The sequence below is a fragment of the Andrographis paniculata genome, unplaced genomic scaffold (genome assembly GCF_009805555.1).
Source record: "Andrographis paniculata isolate CXL003 unplaced genomic scaffold, ASM980555v1 Contig69END, whole genome shotgun sequence".
Taxonomy (NCBI): domain Eukaryota; kingdom Viridiplantae; phylum Streptophyta; class Magnoliopsida; order Lamiales; family Acanthaceae; genus Andrographis; species Andrographis paniculata.
In genome coordinates this window covers 1,850,569-1,871,759 of record NW_026137605.1, presented here as the reverse complement: position 1 = coordinate 1,871,759, position 21,191 = coordinate 1,850,569, and the positions used below count along the sequence as shown (strand labels likewise).

The window sequence follows — 21,191 nt, the reverse complement described above, 5'->3', positions numbered from 1 at the left end:
CTCGGGTATTAACCATATGTCAATCCAATAATGTCGATGATATTTGCTTTACACTAATTATGTTATACAACCATGTCTTTAGAGAACTTTTTTGGTCCATGATATATAGTCGATGGTGATGCTCGAAGGTTCAAGATTTGTGGATGTGTTTGTGAAGGACTGTTGTGCCGTCGAATGGCATAATTTTTTGATAATCGTCTGTGTATTTCTCAAGCTGTGGAACAACATTGAGGTAATTAAGACTTAGAATAAAATATAGAAATTAAACTACAATACGAAATCGACTGTGGTATGATCCTATTTATAAAACCGAAGTACAATTGCACACATATTTAAGTGTAAAAAGGCTTTGTTTCCGCCAAAAACATATACTCCCTCCGTCCCAAACACCCTGCAACATTTCCAAAATAGGAAATAATTAATCATACTTAATCCGTACACCACACTTTATCCCCTCACATCATCCAAATAAAAAAATAAAATATACATTTATCTCTCCATCACATCACTTAATTTCTAAATTATCCTACTTAATACTACCCACCTAAAAACTCGTGTCAAAAGTAAATGTTGCACCTTGTTTGGGACGGAGGGAGTATTTTTTTGCTAAAATTTGATGTTTTCAGCGGAAATAAAGCATCTAGCGGAAACATGTTGTATTTCCGCTGAACGCAGTAAATTTCAAGATTACATATTTGTGATCTTTTAGATGGTAACATCGTAATTTCTAAGAGGTAATATAATAGTTTTTAATGGATTCAGTGACAAATTTATCGATTATTCAAGATAATCTTTCTATGCATTGCTAAAATCAAATTGAAACACAAGTGAAGACAACACACAATTTAGATTTAATATTTAATCAACGAGAAGAAAATATTTATAAGATATACAATGCTACACCACTTGTGCACACAATTTGGCCATACTAACAAGACCTGCCGCATTCAGAATATATTTTGCAATGATTGTCCGATAATCATCAACAACCATTTCTTCTATTTTTCTTCGATTATTATCTTCTTTCTCCATAGTTTTCCTACAAACATAAGAAAATATGTATTCAAAAAATTAAAAACTTCTAACATAAAAAACCAATTTATTCTATTCAACAAACACACAAAATTATTACTAAATACAAGAAAATACAATCGAAAACAAACAAACAAACACATTGTGATAATATTTTTAATATTTTCAATATAAATAACTAAATAAATAAGAGCATATAGAACACAATAAAGAAGCAAATAATACTACAAAATGAAATTAAATTAGAAACACTTATTTTTTTTACAGGGAGCCACTGTGGGCGGAATGGATGGATGGCGGGATAGGTGAACAACAGTGAGGTGGCGGCGGCGGTGGACAGATGATGGCGCTGGGCGGACGACAGCGAGATGGTGGTGGTTGCGGTTGAACAAACACCGTTGGGGCAAACGACTATCACGCAGTTGAAGATTTTGAATAGGTTTGGTAATTTAGTAAATTATTGTTATTTAGGAGAGTAAAAATGAAATTTTGGAGTTTAAAAAAATATAAATACGTGTAGAGGAAATTTTAGGGAACAAAAAAAAAAAAAGATGGGGAAGTATTAAGGAAGTTTTTGATGTTTTTGATGATTTGTGTATTTATCTTCAATTAACGGCTTTTTGAATCAATAAACTTTAAATAAAATTAATTTACCAAATACTTGCTTGACCAATCAAACATGACATAGTGTGATTTGCCTTGTCTGAGTTTACTTGCAAATGAAGCATTTCTATATGTCGTCTTCACAATGATCATCGCTACCACTGCTGCTCTGCGTCGATGTCTCTGTGGATTGAGCCTGTTTCTTTCTGAACATGTCTTTGCAATATTTGCAAATTTGTTTGTAGTCTTTAGCAGTGGAGAGATGGACACATTTTGTATGAGAAAGCAAGAAGAGATAATAATAGTGATAAGTTAAAAAGATGAAATTGGGGTTGAATAGCAAAAAAACAAAGCACATTCAAGTGCTTCTTTGTTCAAAGAAGGTACTTAGTTAGTTCGGTGCATCGAACAAAAAAAAAAAAAAAAAAAGAAAAAAATAACTCAAATGGAAAATTGCATTAACATACCTTGCGTTTAAGAAAATCTTCAGTACTTTCTAAAGAATCACCGACGAGAACAAATCAAAGTGCTAATAGATCCGCCATTGATATCTCCTAGGTCCTTGGTGTCAAACTCTAAGCGAGCATCAATCTTCTATATTTTGAAATCTTACTAAAAAACTAAAAATGCGTTTCAAGTGATTTTCAAAATTTTACTTTAAACGAAAAATTCATGTTATAGGAGAGATGACCTTGACCTTTAGTAGTTATTGGTACATGTACACATTATTATCAATTTGTCTATACTATTCACACTATTTGACTCAATTTTGTATTGCAACATTGCAATGGCATCATTGCGGATATCAATCCTACATCTTGCGTAGGTTATACTATTAGCTCTTCACTAAAAGATGTATTAGCAATAAAGGTTTTTAGATGCCAACTATAGCACATAGTATGTAATAGGCTAAATTGCACAAAATTCACCCATGGTTTCACAAAATTGCGCCAAATTCTCCGTACTTTTAAAATTGCGTCAAACTCCTTTATGATTTCATCATCTAACCCTTCGGCGGTCCTTATTTAACAATATTTGACCTAAATGCGCCCAATAAATTTTAAAATTTTAATTTCTAAACCTCTCAAATTATAAATATATATATTTTTCTTATATTTAGTATAAAAAAATAGTAAAAATAAAGTCTTAAAACTTGATAAAAATAACTATACTAAAATGAATATATTTATAATTTTAGGGATTTAGAACTTAGAGATTTTAAAATTGATTTGGCGCATTTAGGTCAAATACCGTTAAATAAGAACCGTCGAGGGGGTTAGACGCATAATTTATGAAACCACGAGGGAGTTTGACACAGTTTTAAAAATATAGGGGATTTGGCGCAATTTCATAAAACACGGATAGATTTTGTGCAATTTAGCCTATATAATATTAGTGCAATCCAAGGTATGATCTAGTGACTCCACAGACCTAATTAATTTTTGTATGTCAATAATATAGTAAACGTCAAGTAGTTAATGCACATAAAATATTCGAACCAAAAATGAAAATAATAAAATACATCCAAGAAATGAGCGAAATTCGGATTAATTGAAAATATTCACAAATATTTCAACCAGAATCAGATCGAGCTACAATTGCATATACATTTAATTAAAAAATATATTAATCTAAATATTTAAAATATGTAATTTATATAATATTATTATTCATATAAAAGTTAAATATAATAACATAAACAAACTCATTTAGGATCCGATAATTCAAAAAATATCAAATATTGAAACCTAAGAAAATCAAACAAATACATATACTCCATCCATCCATTAGTCAAATTTATTTTTATTTTCTTTTTTCGCCCGTCCATTAAATTTAATTACCCAATAAGTCAAGATTTAATTATTACCTAATAACACTTATTTACAACAAATACTACTAATTTTATTACATTATCTCTTTTCATTCTTTTTAATTATAAACTAAATTTCCAAAGATACCCAACTACCATTTTATTTTTCTCACTTTTTCAATAAAATATTTATTTTTCTTAATCCCGTGCGGAAGCTCTCATACTGCACACACTACAAGAAAAAATCATTTTTTAACAAAACTTTTTTGTCTCTAAATCTACTTTTTCCGTTACTAACGACATTAGAGACAGAATTAGGAACGGAATTACGTTAGCTACGTGAACTTTAGGGACGAAATTCCGTTAATATATTATTTTTTTTGTAGTGACAATGCAAAGAGCTTGCAAAAAACCTCGTCGCCAACACCATGCTTGCCCCAACAAATGTGTACCCGGAATAGGCAACCATACCGTTCAACGGAATGCCCCCAGTGCCTCCTAAGACAGGCATTGTGGCTTCGAAAATTAGTATTATTTGCTACAACCAACACAGCACATGCAACAGCTCCTCGGGTGCATAATCTCTTTGATCTCATTTGTTTCTTCGGGTGAGTAATTCATTGTCTCTTCACCGACTTCAGATGGTGGTTGATTTCACCAAGATTTTCAGATTGAACCGACAATTTGAACAAGAAGATAGCATTCTTAGTTGCAGAAGTTCGAAAAGGCGATGGGGAAACTGGAGAAGGGAAGAGACTAAATTGAAATGAAAAGAAAGTAGTGCTGGTAGTGATCAAACAAATACTCTTTTGATGTCTGTGATTTCTTCAATTTTCTCGAGTGTGAATCCTTCCACTTTGGAATGGATCACCAAATTTCTCGAATATGATTTCGATTCATGGAAGTAAGTAGAGTGTAGTGTAACCTTTAGAACAGAGTTGATTAAGATTGAGTTTTTGTCCCATTGAATCACGATGCAATTTTTTTTTTAGTTCTTGTGCTTCCTCGCAATTGGATGAAATTTGCATGGATTACCCAACAAGCTAGACTCATTGCATCTCCTATGCAATGATATCCTATTTTAGTATAATGGAATTTTCTATATTTGGGGAACTTTTTTTTTTTTTTTTTTTTGTCTTTTTTCTTTTTCTTTTTCTTTTTCATTTTCATTTTTTTTTTTTGTATTTTGGGCTTATTTCTTGTGCGCTTTAGTTTATCGAAGTATCAAGTGGTTTTTCTTTGATTTTATTTTTAATTTTCATTAATAAAATTATGTTGGATGTTGATAGGAAAATTTTATCTTGTTTGGCTACCTCAATGGGTGCAATCGACATCAAATCATTTATCTAAAACAACCGTTTGATAGAGCTGAGTTTGATTAGGGCGATCCCGTCTCACCTAAAAGCTCGAACTGTTAGGGAAACTGAGTCATTATTTATACATCCGCAAACGGGAGTACCAACATATGTTTTATCATTTATCTCTCTATATATGGTTGATTATAATTGGTTCAAAAAGTTCCATTTTGTTGAAAATCTTCGAAATCTCCCGCGTTTGCCTTACTACCTTGTTACTAGTCATTTTTTACTGAAGCAGTCAATGCCTACAAAAATAGAGAGACAAAAAACAAAAACAAACAATTTAAAACTATAATCAATATCGAAAACGGGTGCATGTTAAGTTCAATTTTGATCGTATGATTAATTTTGTTGGCAATATTATTTTGATTCCACAATGCTTCTTGTTAAAACATTGAGACAAGTTTAGTAGCAAGTAAGGATAAAGTGTAGTCCAATTTGCCTCCTTTTTCATCATTCTAGTTTCGTAACTTATTAGCCGCAATCTTCGAAAAGCTTCATTTGCTACACATACAATCTTAGATTTATAAGACAACACACTTTAATTTTCTATATCATATGATACAGAAAATTAGATAGTTAGCCGCAATCTTCGAAAAGCTTCAGCGATCAATGCATTGAAATGTAAGATTTGAGTCAGAAAACCTCAATTCTAATGGCTGAGATATATATGATTTATAGTTCAGTTTAGATTTTTATTATATTAAATTAGATTGTTATTATTTAATTATATTTGATGTATTTATAAATCATGATTTTATTATTATTTATAAAATATACAACTATGAACAGTGGTAGTCAAAGTAGGGTCACATGATTCACTTAATTCTATGTATGTATATTAAAAAGATTTGATTTTCTTTCAATCCAAGTACTCTAATAGCAAATTAGTTCTACAATCATTTTTTTTTTTGTTTTTTTTTGTATAATTATTTCAAGGATCCTTCTATTTATTTTGATTTTTTTTAAAAAAATTAATTAATTATATAATATATTAATTTCCTTCCTAATTAAATCTGAATACTCTTCATTTCTATTTCACTCTATAGAAGTATTACAAACAATAATGTAATTAAATTGTAGGAAAAATTGCAAAAAATATCTCACAACGTACACTCTTGTTGGCAAAATATATCCCATATATTTGTAAAAATCGCTATTTCTATCATTTGATCGCGCGTAACCGCACGTGGTGTGAAAATATCACGCGCGGGCAAATGATATAAATAACGACTTTTGTATACACGTGGAATATGCAAGATAAAATACAAGACAAAAGCGATAATAAAGTATAAGTGTGCGATATTTTTGCAATTTTCTCTTAAATGGTACGTAAGGGACAATTGTAATTTTTTTATATTGTAATGATTATTAATTAAATTTTGATTGTATACCCACTTAAAAAATGGCCAGGCCACTGACATTTTACAAAATGTAACAATACTAATACCATACAACTATGTCATTAGAGAACTTTTTTGGTCCCTGACAGGCAATGGCCATGCTCCAAAGTTCACGATTTGTGGATCAATTTGTGAAGGACCGTTGTTTCCTTGAATGGCATAATTTTCTGATAATCGTCTGTGTATCTCTCGAGCTATAGAGCAACATTGAGGTTAAAGAATTAGAATGAAACATAGAAATCCGACTGCAATTTATAAAGAAACTAACCTGTTCTTTCGTGAGTATCTCGAACCCAAATTTTTTTATCCATATATCTTTAGTAGACTTGGCGGATGGAAGAATTAGAATTTTCACTTTTAAAATCGATAACAGATGCTCAATACATAAGAGGAGTGTCCTTCCGTATCCCTGAAATAGAATAGATTTGTAGTATGTAAAACATACTCTACTTGTACTAATGCATAACCAAACAACATTGGAATATTCGAAGATACCTTCTTCTTATTGCCCTTTGCGGTTGCAACTAGTGGAAGCTCGGCGACTTCCTCCCCAAACACTCGGAATATTGCAACACACACAATTTCCGACCTATGTAAATAATAAACGGTGCGTTATAGATCAAAATGTAGAAGTTGTGAAAAGTTATTTCTTATTTTTTTTCTTACTTGATCATTAATGCTGCCGAGTGCATTCCAAAAAAGTCATGCCAGTCGATTTTTTCCCTACAATTATGTGCACCGGGTTATATGGGATTAGATAAGTAATGAAATGTAGAAACACATGTAAAAACTATGAACTTCAATTCATTACCCGAAAACCATCGGATGAATAAGCAATTCTCCAGGGGAGACGTCGACTTTTGAGAGTTTAAGATCAGGAAACTGGTGCTGAATATACAAAGCATTTTGGCCATATATTTAAAAACATGAGACAAATCATGGATAAAATATATATATCTTGTAAAGTGAGTAAATTATGTGCTGAATTTGGTTGAGAATAGTGCAACGATGTAAGAAATTTATTGAACTACACGAGAAATCTATTGAGTGATATAAAATATCAGAATATCGAAGATCAATGCAGGCTCTATTAAATAAGACAAACTAATTAATGATACTCACCTCTAAGATTGTTTTGACAGTAGAAAGCCATGCCCTATTGTCTTCAGAATTCGAATCAGGTTTCAAGATTCTCCACTTCATATTGGAATAATTTGGGCTCTGCTTTGAAGCTTTTCCCTTAACTTTCTTCTTCAAAATCTCCACAACAGTTTCGGGAAGTTCCATATCACAATTGGAGACAAACTTCTGAAGAGTTGAATGAATCCTTTTGCATTCTGCACAACAGAACCATTCATCTTCGGGCAATGCCTGCAGTTTGTATGAAACCATTAACTAAGAAAAGGATCAAAAACTTGTTAGTAAATTAAACTAAAAATAATTAGAAGCCTGGTTTTAACGTAGCAAACCCTTAAATCATCCATCTCTTCCTGTCTCAAACATCCTACGTGAAATTCTCTCTCACACTGCCAAAAAACAAAGCCATTGTCATCATGCTAGTGCAATATTTGGAATTTTAAAATAAATCTAAAGTAGAATGAATCAATTTACTTCAATTAATAGTATCAAGATCTTATACAACGACTTGTGGATAGTTCACCAATGAAACTGAACTAAGCTAGATTGAATAACTATGACAAGAAAGCGCATAGATAAATCTATCAATTTTAAAAAGTTTTATACAATCCAATGGATACTAACTTCAAAATGAGGTTTATTTAACATATTCCAAATATTGAAGAAATTGAGCTTCGAACTAATCATAAAGACATTGCATTATGCAAAATCTTCAAAAGTTAAAACAAAATAAATAGATTCTGAATTATCGGCATAAGTTCAATTAAACCTAAAAGATACCTGTTCGCATATCATAATTGTGTGGTCATCGAAGATATTCTTGGAAAAAGAGTTAGTCCTGCAAGAACCAATACATCGGCAAACTTTCTCAGCATTTTGTTTTATTTATTTGCATTCCATTCTAAATGTAAAATGTATTTTGAATAAATTGTCCTTTCAAATGTACCTGCAAATGAAGCATTTATAGATGTCGTCTTCGCAATGTTCATCGCTACCACTGCTGCTCGGCGTCGATACCTCTGTGGATTGAGCCTTGGGAAGGGGTGCTTGAGCATCATCCGTGGTATCCTCTTTCTCTCTCAACATGTCTTCGCAATATTCGCAAATTTGTTTGTTGTCTTTAGTAGAGGAGAGATGGACACATTCTGTAGAGATCACCAAGAAGAGAAAATATTAGCAATGAGTTTCATAAAAAGATCGAATTGGGGCTTGAATAGCAAAAAAAAAAAAAGCACGTTCAAGTGCTTGTTTGTTCAAACAAAGTACTTAGTGAGTTCGGTGGTGCATCAAACAAAAAATAAAAATAATTCATTCTTCTTCCAAATCTTCCGTATTTCTATTCTATAATAGCACAACATATATATATATTTTGATTGCGATAATTAATAAGGCTACATGCACGCACGCACCTGTGTGAAAACTACGCCGGCATTCTTTGCAGAGCAATAATTCTCCGCCATCATGACATTTGCTGCACAAAGCACTGCCTGCTATCATCTGTGCAGCTTGAAGCCTTGAAGAAAGTTCCTCGAGGGATTCATTTTTTGACGTGCATATGTTTGTGTACCTGCAAAAAAAAGTGGTCTCTAGCTAAGACGAACAAAATGAACTATAACTTAGAAAAAGTAATACTTGACGAATAGCTCTATTTGTACGAAGAACATAAATGGTCATATTTACCGCCTAAAAATTGAGTTATGTAGGCCGAAACAGTGAGGTGCAATAGAAAAATTATAGGGAAATGAGTTATGAGAAAAATAATAAATTGAGAGAGATACTTACGGCTTTCTTCGATGACCATACCCTGCATGCTCTTCAAACTCGGTGGCACTAATCTATTCATGTATGGTGAGGTTATCAACATTAGGAATAAAACAAATATGAATGTAAAGATACCAGTGAAAAATTATAATTGTAATTATGATTATTATCAAATAAAAACAAATACCTCTTCTGCACAGCACGAACAAAGGATATGACCATTTTTTTTGCAGCCTTCAAGGAATATCTGCTCCGTAATAAATGTAATGAAATGTCAATAATTAAAAAAAAAGACCCGATAATTTCGGGAAATTTGTGACTGCATTTAAAGTGACCATATGCAACTCCACAGTGTACAAAAAAGAATACTCATAAATACCTGCCCATGCATGATATATGTCAGACTTGCGCCATTAAGAAGAAAGTTTCCTTTTAAAATCGATTTGTTCGTCATCTCAATATTCCTACAAAATGGAAGTGTCATGTAAGGATACCAATAGATAAATTCAACATTGTAAGAGTGGTCATTTTTATTAAGTATTTGTCAGTTTTCTTTCGGCTTGGTTGTCGTTAGTTCAAAGTAGTTTTGAAAGTGTAAATCGAACAAGTGTAACACATGAAAAGGTCAAAAAAAATTGTTTCATTTATTTATTTTGTTTTAAGTATCTAGTGAACTTCATGCCTACACAAAAATTGTTTATTTAGTGTTCAAAATGAAAGCAATTTTAGTACAATTTTCTTTTACTAGATGATTAAGCATAAGTGAAGTATAAAATTACATCCTCAATTGAAGATTTGATTAAAACATACTTTTAAAGATTTAGTTATTGTAAATCACTTACAATCTACTTTTAGTTGCCATTGTGAGAGTGAAGGATGCAATAATCCAACCCTACAAAGATTGATAACTAATAGTATCAAACAATAAAACCAAGCTAATAATAATAATAATAATAATAATAACTGAAACAAAAATGGAACTCATATAAAATCTAGCAATATGAAGTTTGGTATGTTTCACGAATTACAATGTACATTGGTTAGTAACACATGATTCGAATTTAGGGAGGTTATTTAATTATCGTGTATGCATTAATATGTACGATCAATATAATAGTTCATATTCATTTGATGTGGGCATACATGCACAAGTCTTGAACCAATCATTGTTGGTGGAAGTATTATGAAACTATCAATTTTGCAAGCTAAGTTCGGCCAGAGTTTTATCCGAAGTATATTTGAAGAGTAGCGGGTTCCCACATTGTATAAAAAAATTATTGTGAATATATCATATCAAGTAATATAGCAGCAAAAAAAACCTAGTTTGGAGTAAGGAGACATAGTAAACTTAAACCAAAAAAGATTCAAATTTGGGATAAAGGAAAACTACGAGTATAGAGCAATTACTTAAAAAAAAAGAAAAAAAAATAGTAGAGAGATTTGTAGAGACAAAAATAAGAGTCATAAATACCTATAATAATATCTTCAAATCTTACCTTCAAAATAAACCCAAACAATTAAATGATAGTGAACCTTTAAATATACGAACCTTTTTGAGTTAATACTTAATTGGTATATATAGAGACACCTAAAAGCTTAAGCACACCCCTGACATGCAATGTGAACATACACTATTTATGAATTTCAGGTGGTGTTGGGATTCAAACACGGGGTGTCTCAATTTGATATCGTGTTTTATGATCGTCTTATTTCAAAATTTAAATTTAAAGAGATGGCGATCACTTATTTATGTATACAAGAGTCAACCAAAGCTAATACTGGCGTACTCATAATAGAACTGGCACCTAAATCCAACCTGAATATATTCAAACTCAATTCTACCATAGCCAAACTAAGGTATATTCGATAAGATCCGATAGACCTGAAATACCTCTGCAATTTTTAATAATTTTACCTGAACTGGACCCAAATCTAGATCCAATCTATATCAAAATTTATGTATTTATTAAAGAATAATAAAATCATCATAAATAAATAAATTAAATCAGAGTCCATCCCAACACCCCATACCATCCCTTGCGGGAGTACAAAAATTAAAAAATTTTAGCCAATAAAAAGTAGGTTGGATGATAATCTGACATGTGTTGTAACATAAAAAAATTGCAAAATATATCCCACATTTATATTCCATTATCACTTTTATTCTATATTTATTTTGTTGGTAAAATATATCCTACATGTTTGCAAAAATCGTCATTTCTGTCATTTGGCTGCGCATGATTGCGCGTGACAGCATGTGGTGTGAACGTCAAGCACGGCCAAAGGATAAAAATAGCGACTTTCGCAAACATGTAAGATATATATTTTTCCGGCGAGATAAATATATGACAAAATTTACAATGGAGTATACTTGTGGAATATTTTTTACAATTTTCTCTCTAACATATATATGATAAGTGTGATCAAGCATGTTTTTTACTATTGTACTTTGTCATGTATTGTTTATTGTCAATACTCAATATAGATGATAATTACATGCTTCATTACATATATTTATAAATAGATGTCTTTATTAATCATTATTATAAATATTTCAAATATCATTCTTTGAATAAAAATAAATAAATATCAAGCAATATAAGTTGGTACATAATCACCAATGTTGAAAGCCTACAAATTTTATCCTTTGTATTCAAATGAAAATACAACTTTGTCTGTAACACTTCCTTCTCACTTCTCTTTGTCTCTCCTACACACGGCTCATACAGATATATATCCTTATATAATATATCTATATCTATATTTATATTCTATTACACACCCATATAAATACATATATATATATATATATTACATACCATATTATTTGCCTATTTATCTATATATTTATATACATCTATATTATTATATTTTATTGTTATATATGATCACATAACAATTTGATTATAATTACATATAGCGTGACTATTTTTAAAACTATTGTCGAGGCAAGATCAATCATCACAAAATAATAAAACTTGTCGGAAAAAAATATAAAAAATATAACCGTAGAAAGAAAATATCCAATACTAAATTCAACACTGTTTAATGATTTCTTATAGGTAAATTATGAATTTTTAAAATTAGTTTCATTATAGTAAAGAGATTATGAAACAACATTTTGGCTCAACATGGCCACACGGTGAACACCTAGATATTTCAAAAGATTGAATATATTCAATACAAGGTTAAGCATGCTTGCAAATTAGCCCAAACATGTTCAATTCGCGATCCAAAAGTTTCACAGAACATCACATCAATATTTTTTAAAACTCTAAGTCCACAAAACATCATATCAAATACATGATTGAACATGCCCGGGATTTATCCAGTGCGCACTTTCGGGTAGCGGCTGTGGGTTCCCATGTCATAAAAAAAATTAAAAAAAATACATGATTGAACATATTACATCTATCATTTAACATATATTTTATATTATTTTCGATATTCACAGAGATATGAAAAGAAAATAGAACACAATTAGGCATGCCAATCCAACGTAACAATATTGAGATATTTATATATGATTTTAAACATCAACAAGTTTAATTAATATTCCTTCAATATCGTCACCGAAAACATGTTTATGCAACTATTTTAGAGTAAACACAAAATAAATTCAAGTGCCATATATATTCAAAGGTTATACTTAACCAACACTCCCTCAAGGCAGGGAGAGGAAGCCAGACAGAGATAACCTCAAGAGAACGATTTAATTATGATAGTTTTATATATTTTATTAGAATAATTTTTATCTTAGTTTCACAAACTTTTATATACTTTCAAGTGGTAATTTCCCAAAGCCAAATGACTAATATTCAAACTAGTTTGGGTAATAAAATTTTCAATATTAAAGTTGTTAAGACAGGGTGAGACGATGAACCTACGATACATAATTTGACGGATTTTGACTAGATAAGCCACAACAAGGGCGGGTTTAGAATGACTAAGCACAAACCTCCTATAAGGTGGAGCGGGGCTGACTAACTCGAAAGGTTTAATCCATTTAACAAAACTAGGTTGCTACTTCCTTTGAAAAAATCTAGTAGCAAAAATCCATATTGATGAACAAAACCCTCAAAAACTATTATCATTCCCTTCATGAAATTGTAATGACTCAAGAAGAAACAAGTCTTGGTTAAATTAAGAAAAAAAAATCAGCGAAAACAAATCTCTTAACAACTCAAATGGTAAATACATCAACACACCTAGTGGTTAAGAAAGCCTTCAATATTCTTCGAAGAATAACCGACTACCAGAGAACAAATCAAAATGCTACTAGATCTGCCGTCAATGTCTTCTAGGTTTTTGGTGAAAATGAAATTTATACTAGGATTAAATTTTGACAAGACATTAACATTCTATATTTTGAAATCGCTACTAAAAGATAAAAAATAAAAATGCGTTTCAAGTTATTTTCAAAATTTTACTTTAAACGGAAAAATTGTCTTTGGTCCCGCTTGAAAAAAATTCATGTTATGGAAGTGATGGTCTTCCAATTTAGTAAGAATTGGTACATTTACACATTACATCAATTGGTCTATACGTTACAATAAAATAAATAAATAAATAAATAAAATCATAACCACCCTTTAAGGTGGTGCGAGGCTGACTAACTCGAAAGGTTTAATCCATTTAACAAAACTAGGTTACTACTTCCTTTGAAAAAATCTAGTAGCAAAAATCCATATTGATGAACAAAACCCTCAAAAACTATTATCATTCCCTTCAAGAAAATGTAATGTCGCAAGAAGAAACAAGTCATGGTTAAATTTAGAAACAAATAACCGAAAACAAATCTCTTAACAACACAAAATGGTAAATGCGTCAACATACCTTGTGGTTAAGAAATCCTTCAATACTCTTTGAACAATAACCAACTACTAGAGAACAAATCGAAAGTTTATAGCAGATCCGCCGTCGTCGATGTCTTCTAGGTTCTTGGTGAAAATAAAATTTATACTAGGGTTAAATTCTGACAGGACATCAACATTCCATATTTTGAAATCGCTACTAAAAGATAAAAATAAAAACGTGTTTCAAATTATTTTCAAATTTTTACTTTAAATAGAAAATTATGTCTTTGGTATTCCCGCTTGACACAATTCATGTTATGAAAGTGATGGTCGTCCAATTTAGTAAGAATTGGTACATTTACACATTACATCAATTGGTCTATAATTTACAATACAAAATAAAAATTGTTAACCACCTTTAAGGTGGTGCGGGGGTGACTAACTTGATAGGTTTAATCCATTTAACAAAACTAGCTTACTACTTCCTTTGAAAAACTCCGGTCGCAAAAATCCATATTGATGACCAAAAGCCTCAAAAACATTATCATCCCCTTCAAGAAAATGTAATGGCGCAAGAAGAAACAAGTCTTGGTTAAATTTAGAAACAAATCAGCGAAAACAAATCTCTTAACAACGCAAAATGGTAAATGCATCAACACACCTTGTGGTTAAGAAAGCCTTCAATACTCTTTGAACAATAACCGACTACTAGAGAACAAATCAAAATTTTATAAATCCGCCGCCGATGTCTTCTAGGTTCTTGGTGAAAATGAAATTTATATTAGGGTTAAATTCTGACAGGACATCAATATTCTATATTTCAAAATGGCTACTAAAAGATAAAAATAAAAATGTGTTTCAAGTTATTTTAGAATTTTACTTTAAACGGAAAAATTATGTCTTTAGTATTCCCGCTCGAAAAAATTCACGTTATGGAAGTGATGGTCTTCCAATTTATTAAGAATTGGTACATTTACACATTATATCAATTGGTCTATACTTTACAATACAAAATACAAATTCTTAACCATCTTTAAGGTGGTGCCGGGCTGACTAACTCAATAGGTTTAATCCATTCAACAAAACTAGCTTACTACTTCCTTTTAAAAAATCCAGCAGCAAAAATCCATATTGATGAACAAAACCCTCAAAAACTTTTATCATCCCCTTCAAGAAAATGTAATGGCGCAAGAAGAAACAAGTCTTGGTTAAATTTAGAAACAAATCGGCAAAAAAAAATCTCTTAACAACGCAAAATGGTAAATGCATCAACACACCTTGTGGTTAAGAAAGCCTTCAATACTCTTTGAACAATAACCGACTACTAGAGAACAAATCAAAATTTTATAGTACATCCTCCGTCGTCGATGTCTTCTAGGTTCTTGGTGAAAACGAAATTTATACTAGGGTTAAATTCTGACAGGACATTAACATTCTATATTTTGAATTCTCTACTAAAAGATAAAAATAAAAACGTGTTTCAAGTTATTTTCAAAATTTTACTTTAAACGGAAAAATTGTGTCTTTGGTATTCACGCTCGAAAAATTCATGTTATCAAAGTGATGGCCTTCCAATTTAGTAAGAATTGAGACATTTTCACAAGACATCAATTGGTCTATACTTTACAATACAAAAAAATAAAATAAAAAATTCTTAGCCACCTTTTAGGTGGTTCGGCGCTGACTAAGTCGATAGGTTTAACCCATTTAACAACACTAGATTATTTTTAGAAACAAATCAACCAAAACAAATCTCTTAACAACTCAAATGGTAAATGCATCAACACATCTTGTGGTTAAGAAAGCCTTCAATACTCTTTGAACAATAACCGACTACTAGAGAACAAATTGAAATGCTATATTAGACCCGCCGTCAATGTCATCTAGGTTCTTGGTGAAAATGAAATTTATACTAGGGTTGAATTCTGACGGGACATCAACATTCTATATTTTGAAATCACTACTAAAAGATAAAAATAAAGACGTGTTTCAAGTTATTTTCAAATTTTTACTTTAAGCGGAAAAATTGTGTCTTCGGTATTCCCGCTTGACAAAATTCATGTTATGGAAGTGATGGTCTTCCAATTTAGTAAGAATTGGTAAATTTACACATTACATCAATTGGTCTATACTTTACAATACAAAATAAAAATTCTTAACCACCTTGAAGTTGGTGCCGGCCTGACTAACTCGATAGGTTTAATCCATTTAACAAAACTAGATTACTACTTCCTTTCAAAAAATCCAGTAGAAAAACCCCATATTGATGAACAAAACCCTAAAAAAACTATTATCATTCCCTTCAAGAAAATGTAATGACGCAAGAAGAAACAACTCTTGGTAAAATTTAGAAACAAATCACCGAAAACAAATCTCTTAACAACTCAAAATGGTAAATGCGTCAACATACCTTGTGGTTAAGAAATCCTTCAATACTCTTTGAACAATAACCGACTACTAGAGAACAAATCGAAAGTTTATAGTAGATCCGCCGTCGTCGATGCCTTCTAGGTTCTTGGTGAAAATGAAATTTATACCAGGGTTAAATTCTGACAGGACATCAACAATGTATATTTTGAAATCGCCACTAAAAAATAAAAATAAAAACATGTTTCAAGTTATTTTCAAAATTTTACTTTAAACGGAAAAATTGTGTCTTTGGTATTCCCGCTCGAAAAAATTCATGTTATTGAAGTGATGGTCTTCCAATTTAGTAAGAATTGGCACATTTTGACAAGACATCAATTGGTCTATACTTTACAATACAAACAAAAAATTTCGTAACCACCTTTTAGGTAGTTCGGCGCTGACTAAGTCGATAGGTTTAACCCATTTAACAACACTAGATTACTACTTTCTTTGAAAAAAGCCAGAAGCAGAAATTCATATTGATGAACAAGACCCTCAAAAACTATTTTCATTCCCTCCAAGAAAATCTAATGAAGCAAAAAAAGCAAGTCATCGGTTAATTTTTAGAAACAAATCAGCGAAAACAAATCCCTTAACAACTCAAATGGTAAATGCATCAACACACCTTGTGGTTAAGAAAGCCTTCAATACTCTTTGAACAATAACCAACTGCTAGAGAACAAATTGAAATGCTATAGTAGATCCGCCGTTGATGTCTTCTAGGTTCTTAGTGAAAATGAAATTTATACTAGGGTGGAATTCTGACGGGACATCAACATTCTATACTTTGAAATCGCTACTAAAAGATAAAAATTAAGACGTGTTTCAAGTTATTTTCAAATTTTTACTTTAAACAGAAAAATTGTGTCTTTGGTATTCCTGCTTGACAAAATTCATGTTATGGAAGTGATGGTCCTCCAATTTAGTAAGAATTGGTACATTTACACATCACATCAGTTGGTCTATACTTTACAATACAAAATAAAATTTTTTAACCACCTTTAAGTTTTTACGGGGCTGACTAACTTGATAGGTTTAATCCATTTAACAAAACTAGGTTACTATTTCCTTTGAAAAAATCCAGTAGCAAAAATCCATATTGATGAACAAAACCCTCAAAAACTATTATCATTCCCTTCAAGAAAATGTAATGACGCAAGAAGAAACAAGCCATCGGTTAAATTTAGAAACAAATCAGCAAAAACAAATCCCTTAACAACGCCAAAATGGTAAATGCATCAACACACCTCGTGGTTAAGAAAGCCTTCAATACTGTTATATAGAATAACCGACTAACAGAGAACAAATCGAAATGCTATAGAAGATCAACCATCGATTTCTTCTAGGTTCGTGGTGAAAATGATATTTATACTAGGGTTAAATTCAGATATGACATCAACATTCTATATTTTAAAATCGCTACTAAAAGATAAAAATAAAAATGTGTTTCAAGTTATTTCAGAATTTTACTTTAAACCGAAAAATTGTGTCTTTAGTATTCCTGCTTGAAAAAATTCAAGTTATTTTGGTATTCCTGCTTGTCTTCCAATTTAGTAAGAATTGGTACATTCACTTCAAAAACGTATCTAATTAGCTATCATATTTTTAGCTACGAAAAATTTTTGTAGTTAAAATATATCTTTTAGCAACAAAAGTTAATTTCATCATTAAAGATAAATTATGTACTACAAAATTAATTTTCGCTAAAATTTTTTGGTAGAAAATTTTATTTTCACAGCAAAAGGGTTTTAGCTAGAAAATTATTGACTAAAAAAATCATGCATATTTTCTTTTTAAAATGATTTTTATAGCAAAAGAGTGATGATTTTCATAGCTATATCTTTTTTCTTAGCTTTCAATGCAAAAAACTTGTTTTTCATTTCGAAAGTCATATGTCTCGCCAAAAACCTTTAGTAACACCGTATGGGTGACGAGATGAGTTTCGTCGCAAAACCGTTTTTGTTATGAATTCATTCTCTTTTGATACAAAATTTTTTGTATTTAAATTTCAACTTTTTTGTAATGATTTTCACATTACATCAATTAGTCTATACTTTACAGTACAAAATAAAATTTCTTAACCTATCAAAGTAAGTTGGATGAAAAAAGTATATTGTGAAATATAATGATACATCTTTAGCCCTACGAAGATAAAGAAGTTAGCAAACAATTCTTTTGGTTCAACACAAATCACACAAGCATGAACACCTATTTCAAATAGTTTAATATATTTAAAAATATTATTTTTTAAAAGGTATCAAGTTAAATACCCAATTTTGACTCCCGCAAATTAGGCCTGATTTTCAAAACTCCAAACTTCTATTGAACCATAACCTCACGGTAACGAGTCTACCTCATCCCATCAGGTCATCCATTACGGAACTTTTTTTTTTTTTTGATCGGAATCCCTTACGGGACTTTGAACATATAATCTATAGTTCAACATATATGTCAAAAAAAAAAAAAAAAAAAAAAAAGCAAATAAAACACAGTTAAGCATATATAAGTCCAATAATGTTTATGTATGATTTAAATATCATCACCAAGTTTAAAACCCCACCCATAACATCAACGAAAACATGGTTAATGGAGCTATTTTAGGTAATACTTCTTAGCGTTAATGGCCTAAAGCCAAATGGCCAATATTGAAATTATTTTGGAATAAAATTGAATATTAGAGTTGCTAATATAGATTGAGAAGATCGAGCTAACCCACAATATATAATTTCACAGATTTGGACAACACAAGCCACAACAGGGGCGTGTTTAGAACGACTTAGCTCAATATCCTCCTTTAAGGTGGGTTGGGGTGGGGCTAGTTGACTAACTCGATAGGTTTAATCCATTCAACAACTCTATGTTACTTTTCATTTGAAAAAAGAAGAAAAAAAAAACTGTATTGATGAACAAAACCCTAAAAAATCATTATCATTCCATTCAAGAAAATCAAATGACACAACAAGAAACAAGTCATCGGCCAATTTTAAAAACAAATTGACAATAAAAAAATCTTTAATACCCAAATACTGAATGAATCAACACACCTTGTGGAAAAGAAATCCTTCAATATTCTTTAAAGAATCACCAACTACTAGAGAATAAATCAAAATACTAGTAGATCCACTGTCAATGTCTTCTAGGTACTTTGGTAAATGAAATTTATAGGGTTAAATTTTGGCAGACATCAACATTCTATATTTTAAAATCGCTACTAAAAATAAAGATAAAAATAAAATATATTTCAAGTTTTTCTCAAAATTTTATTTTAAACGAAAAAATTGTGCCTTCGGTGTTCCCGCTCTAAAAAAATTCATATTATGAAAGTGGTAATGACCTTCCAATTTAATAAATGTTGGTTCGTTTTCACATTTTATCAATTGGTCTATACTATACTAGCTATTCACACTATTTGACTCAATTTTGAATTGCAAATTTTCAATGGCATTGCGAATATCAATCCAACATCATGCATAATCTATACTACTAGTGCTTCAATAAAAGATCCATTAGCACATAAAGGGTTTTACATATCGAAGTGAACACGGTTTTTGTTTATTTGTAAATATACATGTATTTGATATCCTAGCCAAACCAATAAATATTTGAAACTGTGACTCTATTAGAACCGAAATTTTCGGTAATCAAATTTTTGACTGACTGAAAATATTTACATTATTTACATATAATATTCGAACCAAACCGAATATAATAAAATACATCAAATAAATGAGCGGAATTCACATGAATTGAATATATTCGCAAATATTTCAAACAAAAACAAATTGAACCACAATTGCAAACATATTTAATGTAAAAGTACATTCATATAAATATCTAAAATATGTCATTTATGGTGTATAATATTACTATTAATATAAAATTTTAATTATAATAACATAAATAAACTCTTTTTGGTTCGAATAATTTGATCCCATGGTTCAATGTCTCGGTTCGAATATTTTGCTCACTTATCTTTTACATGCCAACGATAGCGCTTTGCAGCCTTGAAAAGCAAGACATAGTTTCGTTAAGTTGAATTCTTCTCGAAGCTTTGCAATTCGGTTAAGTTGAATTCTTCTCGAAGCTTTGCACTTCGGAAATCAACATACTCTTCATATTATTACCATCAATACTCGATCCCGTACAGAAGTTCTCATACTGCACAATACAAGAGCTCGCAAACAACCTCGTCGTCAAGACTACGCTTGCCCCAACAAATATGCACTTGGAATTGGAAACGTACGATAGGAATGGAACATCCCCACCGCCTCCTATGGCACGCATTGTGGCTTCGACGATTAGTATTATTTACAGCAGTCAACACAGCACAACAGCTCCTCGGTGCATAATCTTTTTGATCTCATTAGTTTCTTCAGGTGAAGTGATTCATTGGCTCTGCACTGGCTTCAGATGGAGAAAGGAAGAGCCTAAATTGAAAGAAAAGAAAGTAGTGCTGGTAGTGAAACAAAAACTCTTTTGATGCCGGTGATTTCTTTGATTTTCTCAGGCGTGAATCAACTTCCACTTTGGAATTGATCACTAAATGTGTGTTTGGTCGGGGATTCGGATATTGAGTTGGGATTTGAATAGTAAAAAAATTAAATTGAAATAGTTGTATGACATGATATAAACAGGTATTGAATGTAAAATTAATTTTTAGTATAATATAAAAAATGAAAAATAAGTATTTTATTTTTTAAGGTGAAAAAATTGGGTGAACAGTTAAAATCTGTACAACTCCTCCAAACAAACACACCATTAAATTTCTCGAATATGATTTTGATACATGAAAGTAAGTAAAGTGTACCGTAACCTTTAGAACAGAGTTGATTAAGATTGAGTTTGGGTCCCATTGAATCACTATGCAAGCTAGACTCATTGC

The 21,191-nt window shown here is 30.9% G+C and overlaps 1 protein-coding gene across 1 annotated transcript; it reads right to left on the bottom strand.

Annotated features, from left to right (window-relative positions):
• Positions 1-130: 130 nt before the first annotated feature.
• On the bottom strand, positions 131-20,593 carry LOC127263602 (uncharacterized). Its single transcript, XM_051292708.1, has 14 exons — positions 20,434-20,593; positions 9,292-9,296; positions 9,126-9,178; positions 8,753-8,910; positions 8,290-8,488; positions 8,124-8,181; positions 7,676-7,732; positions 7,329-7,577; positions 7,018-7,094; positions 6,873-6,929; positions 6,702-6,795; positions 6,475-6,615; positions 6,347-6,400; positions 131-214 (listed from the first exon to the last, which is right to left on the bottom strand). Exons 1-14 carry the CDS (start codon positions 20,591-20,593, stop codon positions 131-133), a joined length of 1,446 nt encoding a protein of 481 aa, XP_051148665.1.
• Positions 20,594-21,191: the final 598 nt, after the last annotated feature.

What these genes read in the sequence shown, in the direction of transcription:
- LOC127263602 (XM_051292708.1), bottom strand. Translation starts at nt 20,593, where the DNA reads ATGCGTGCCATAGGAGGCGGTGGGGATGTTCCATTCCTATCGTACGTT. An exon ending in CAATTATGATATGCGAACAG is followed by an intron (nt 7,733 to 8,123) that starts GTATCTTTTAGG and finishes GTTTTTTGGCAG; the next exon opens with TGTGAGAGAGAATTTCACGT. An exon ending in AAGAGATGGATGATTTAAGG is followed by an intron (nt 7,578 to 7,675) that starts GTTTGCTACGTT and finishes TACAAACTGCAG; the next exon opens with GCATTGCCCGAAGATGAATG.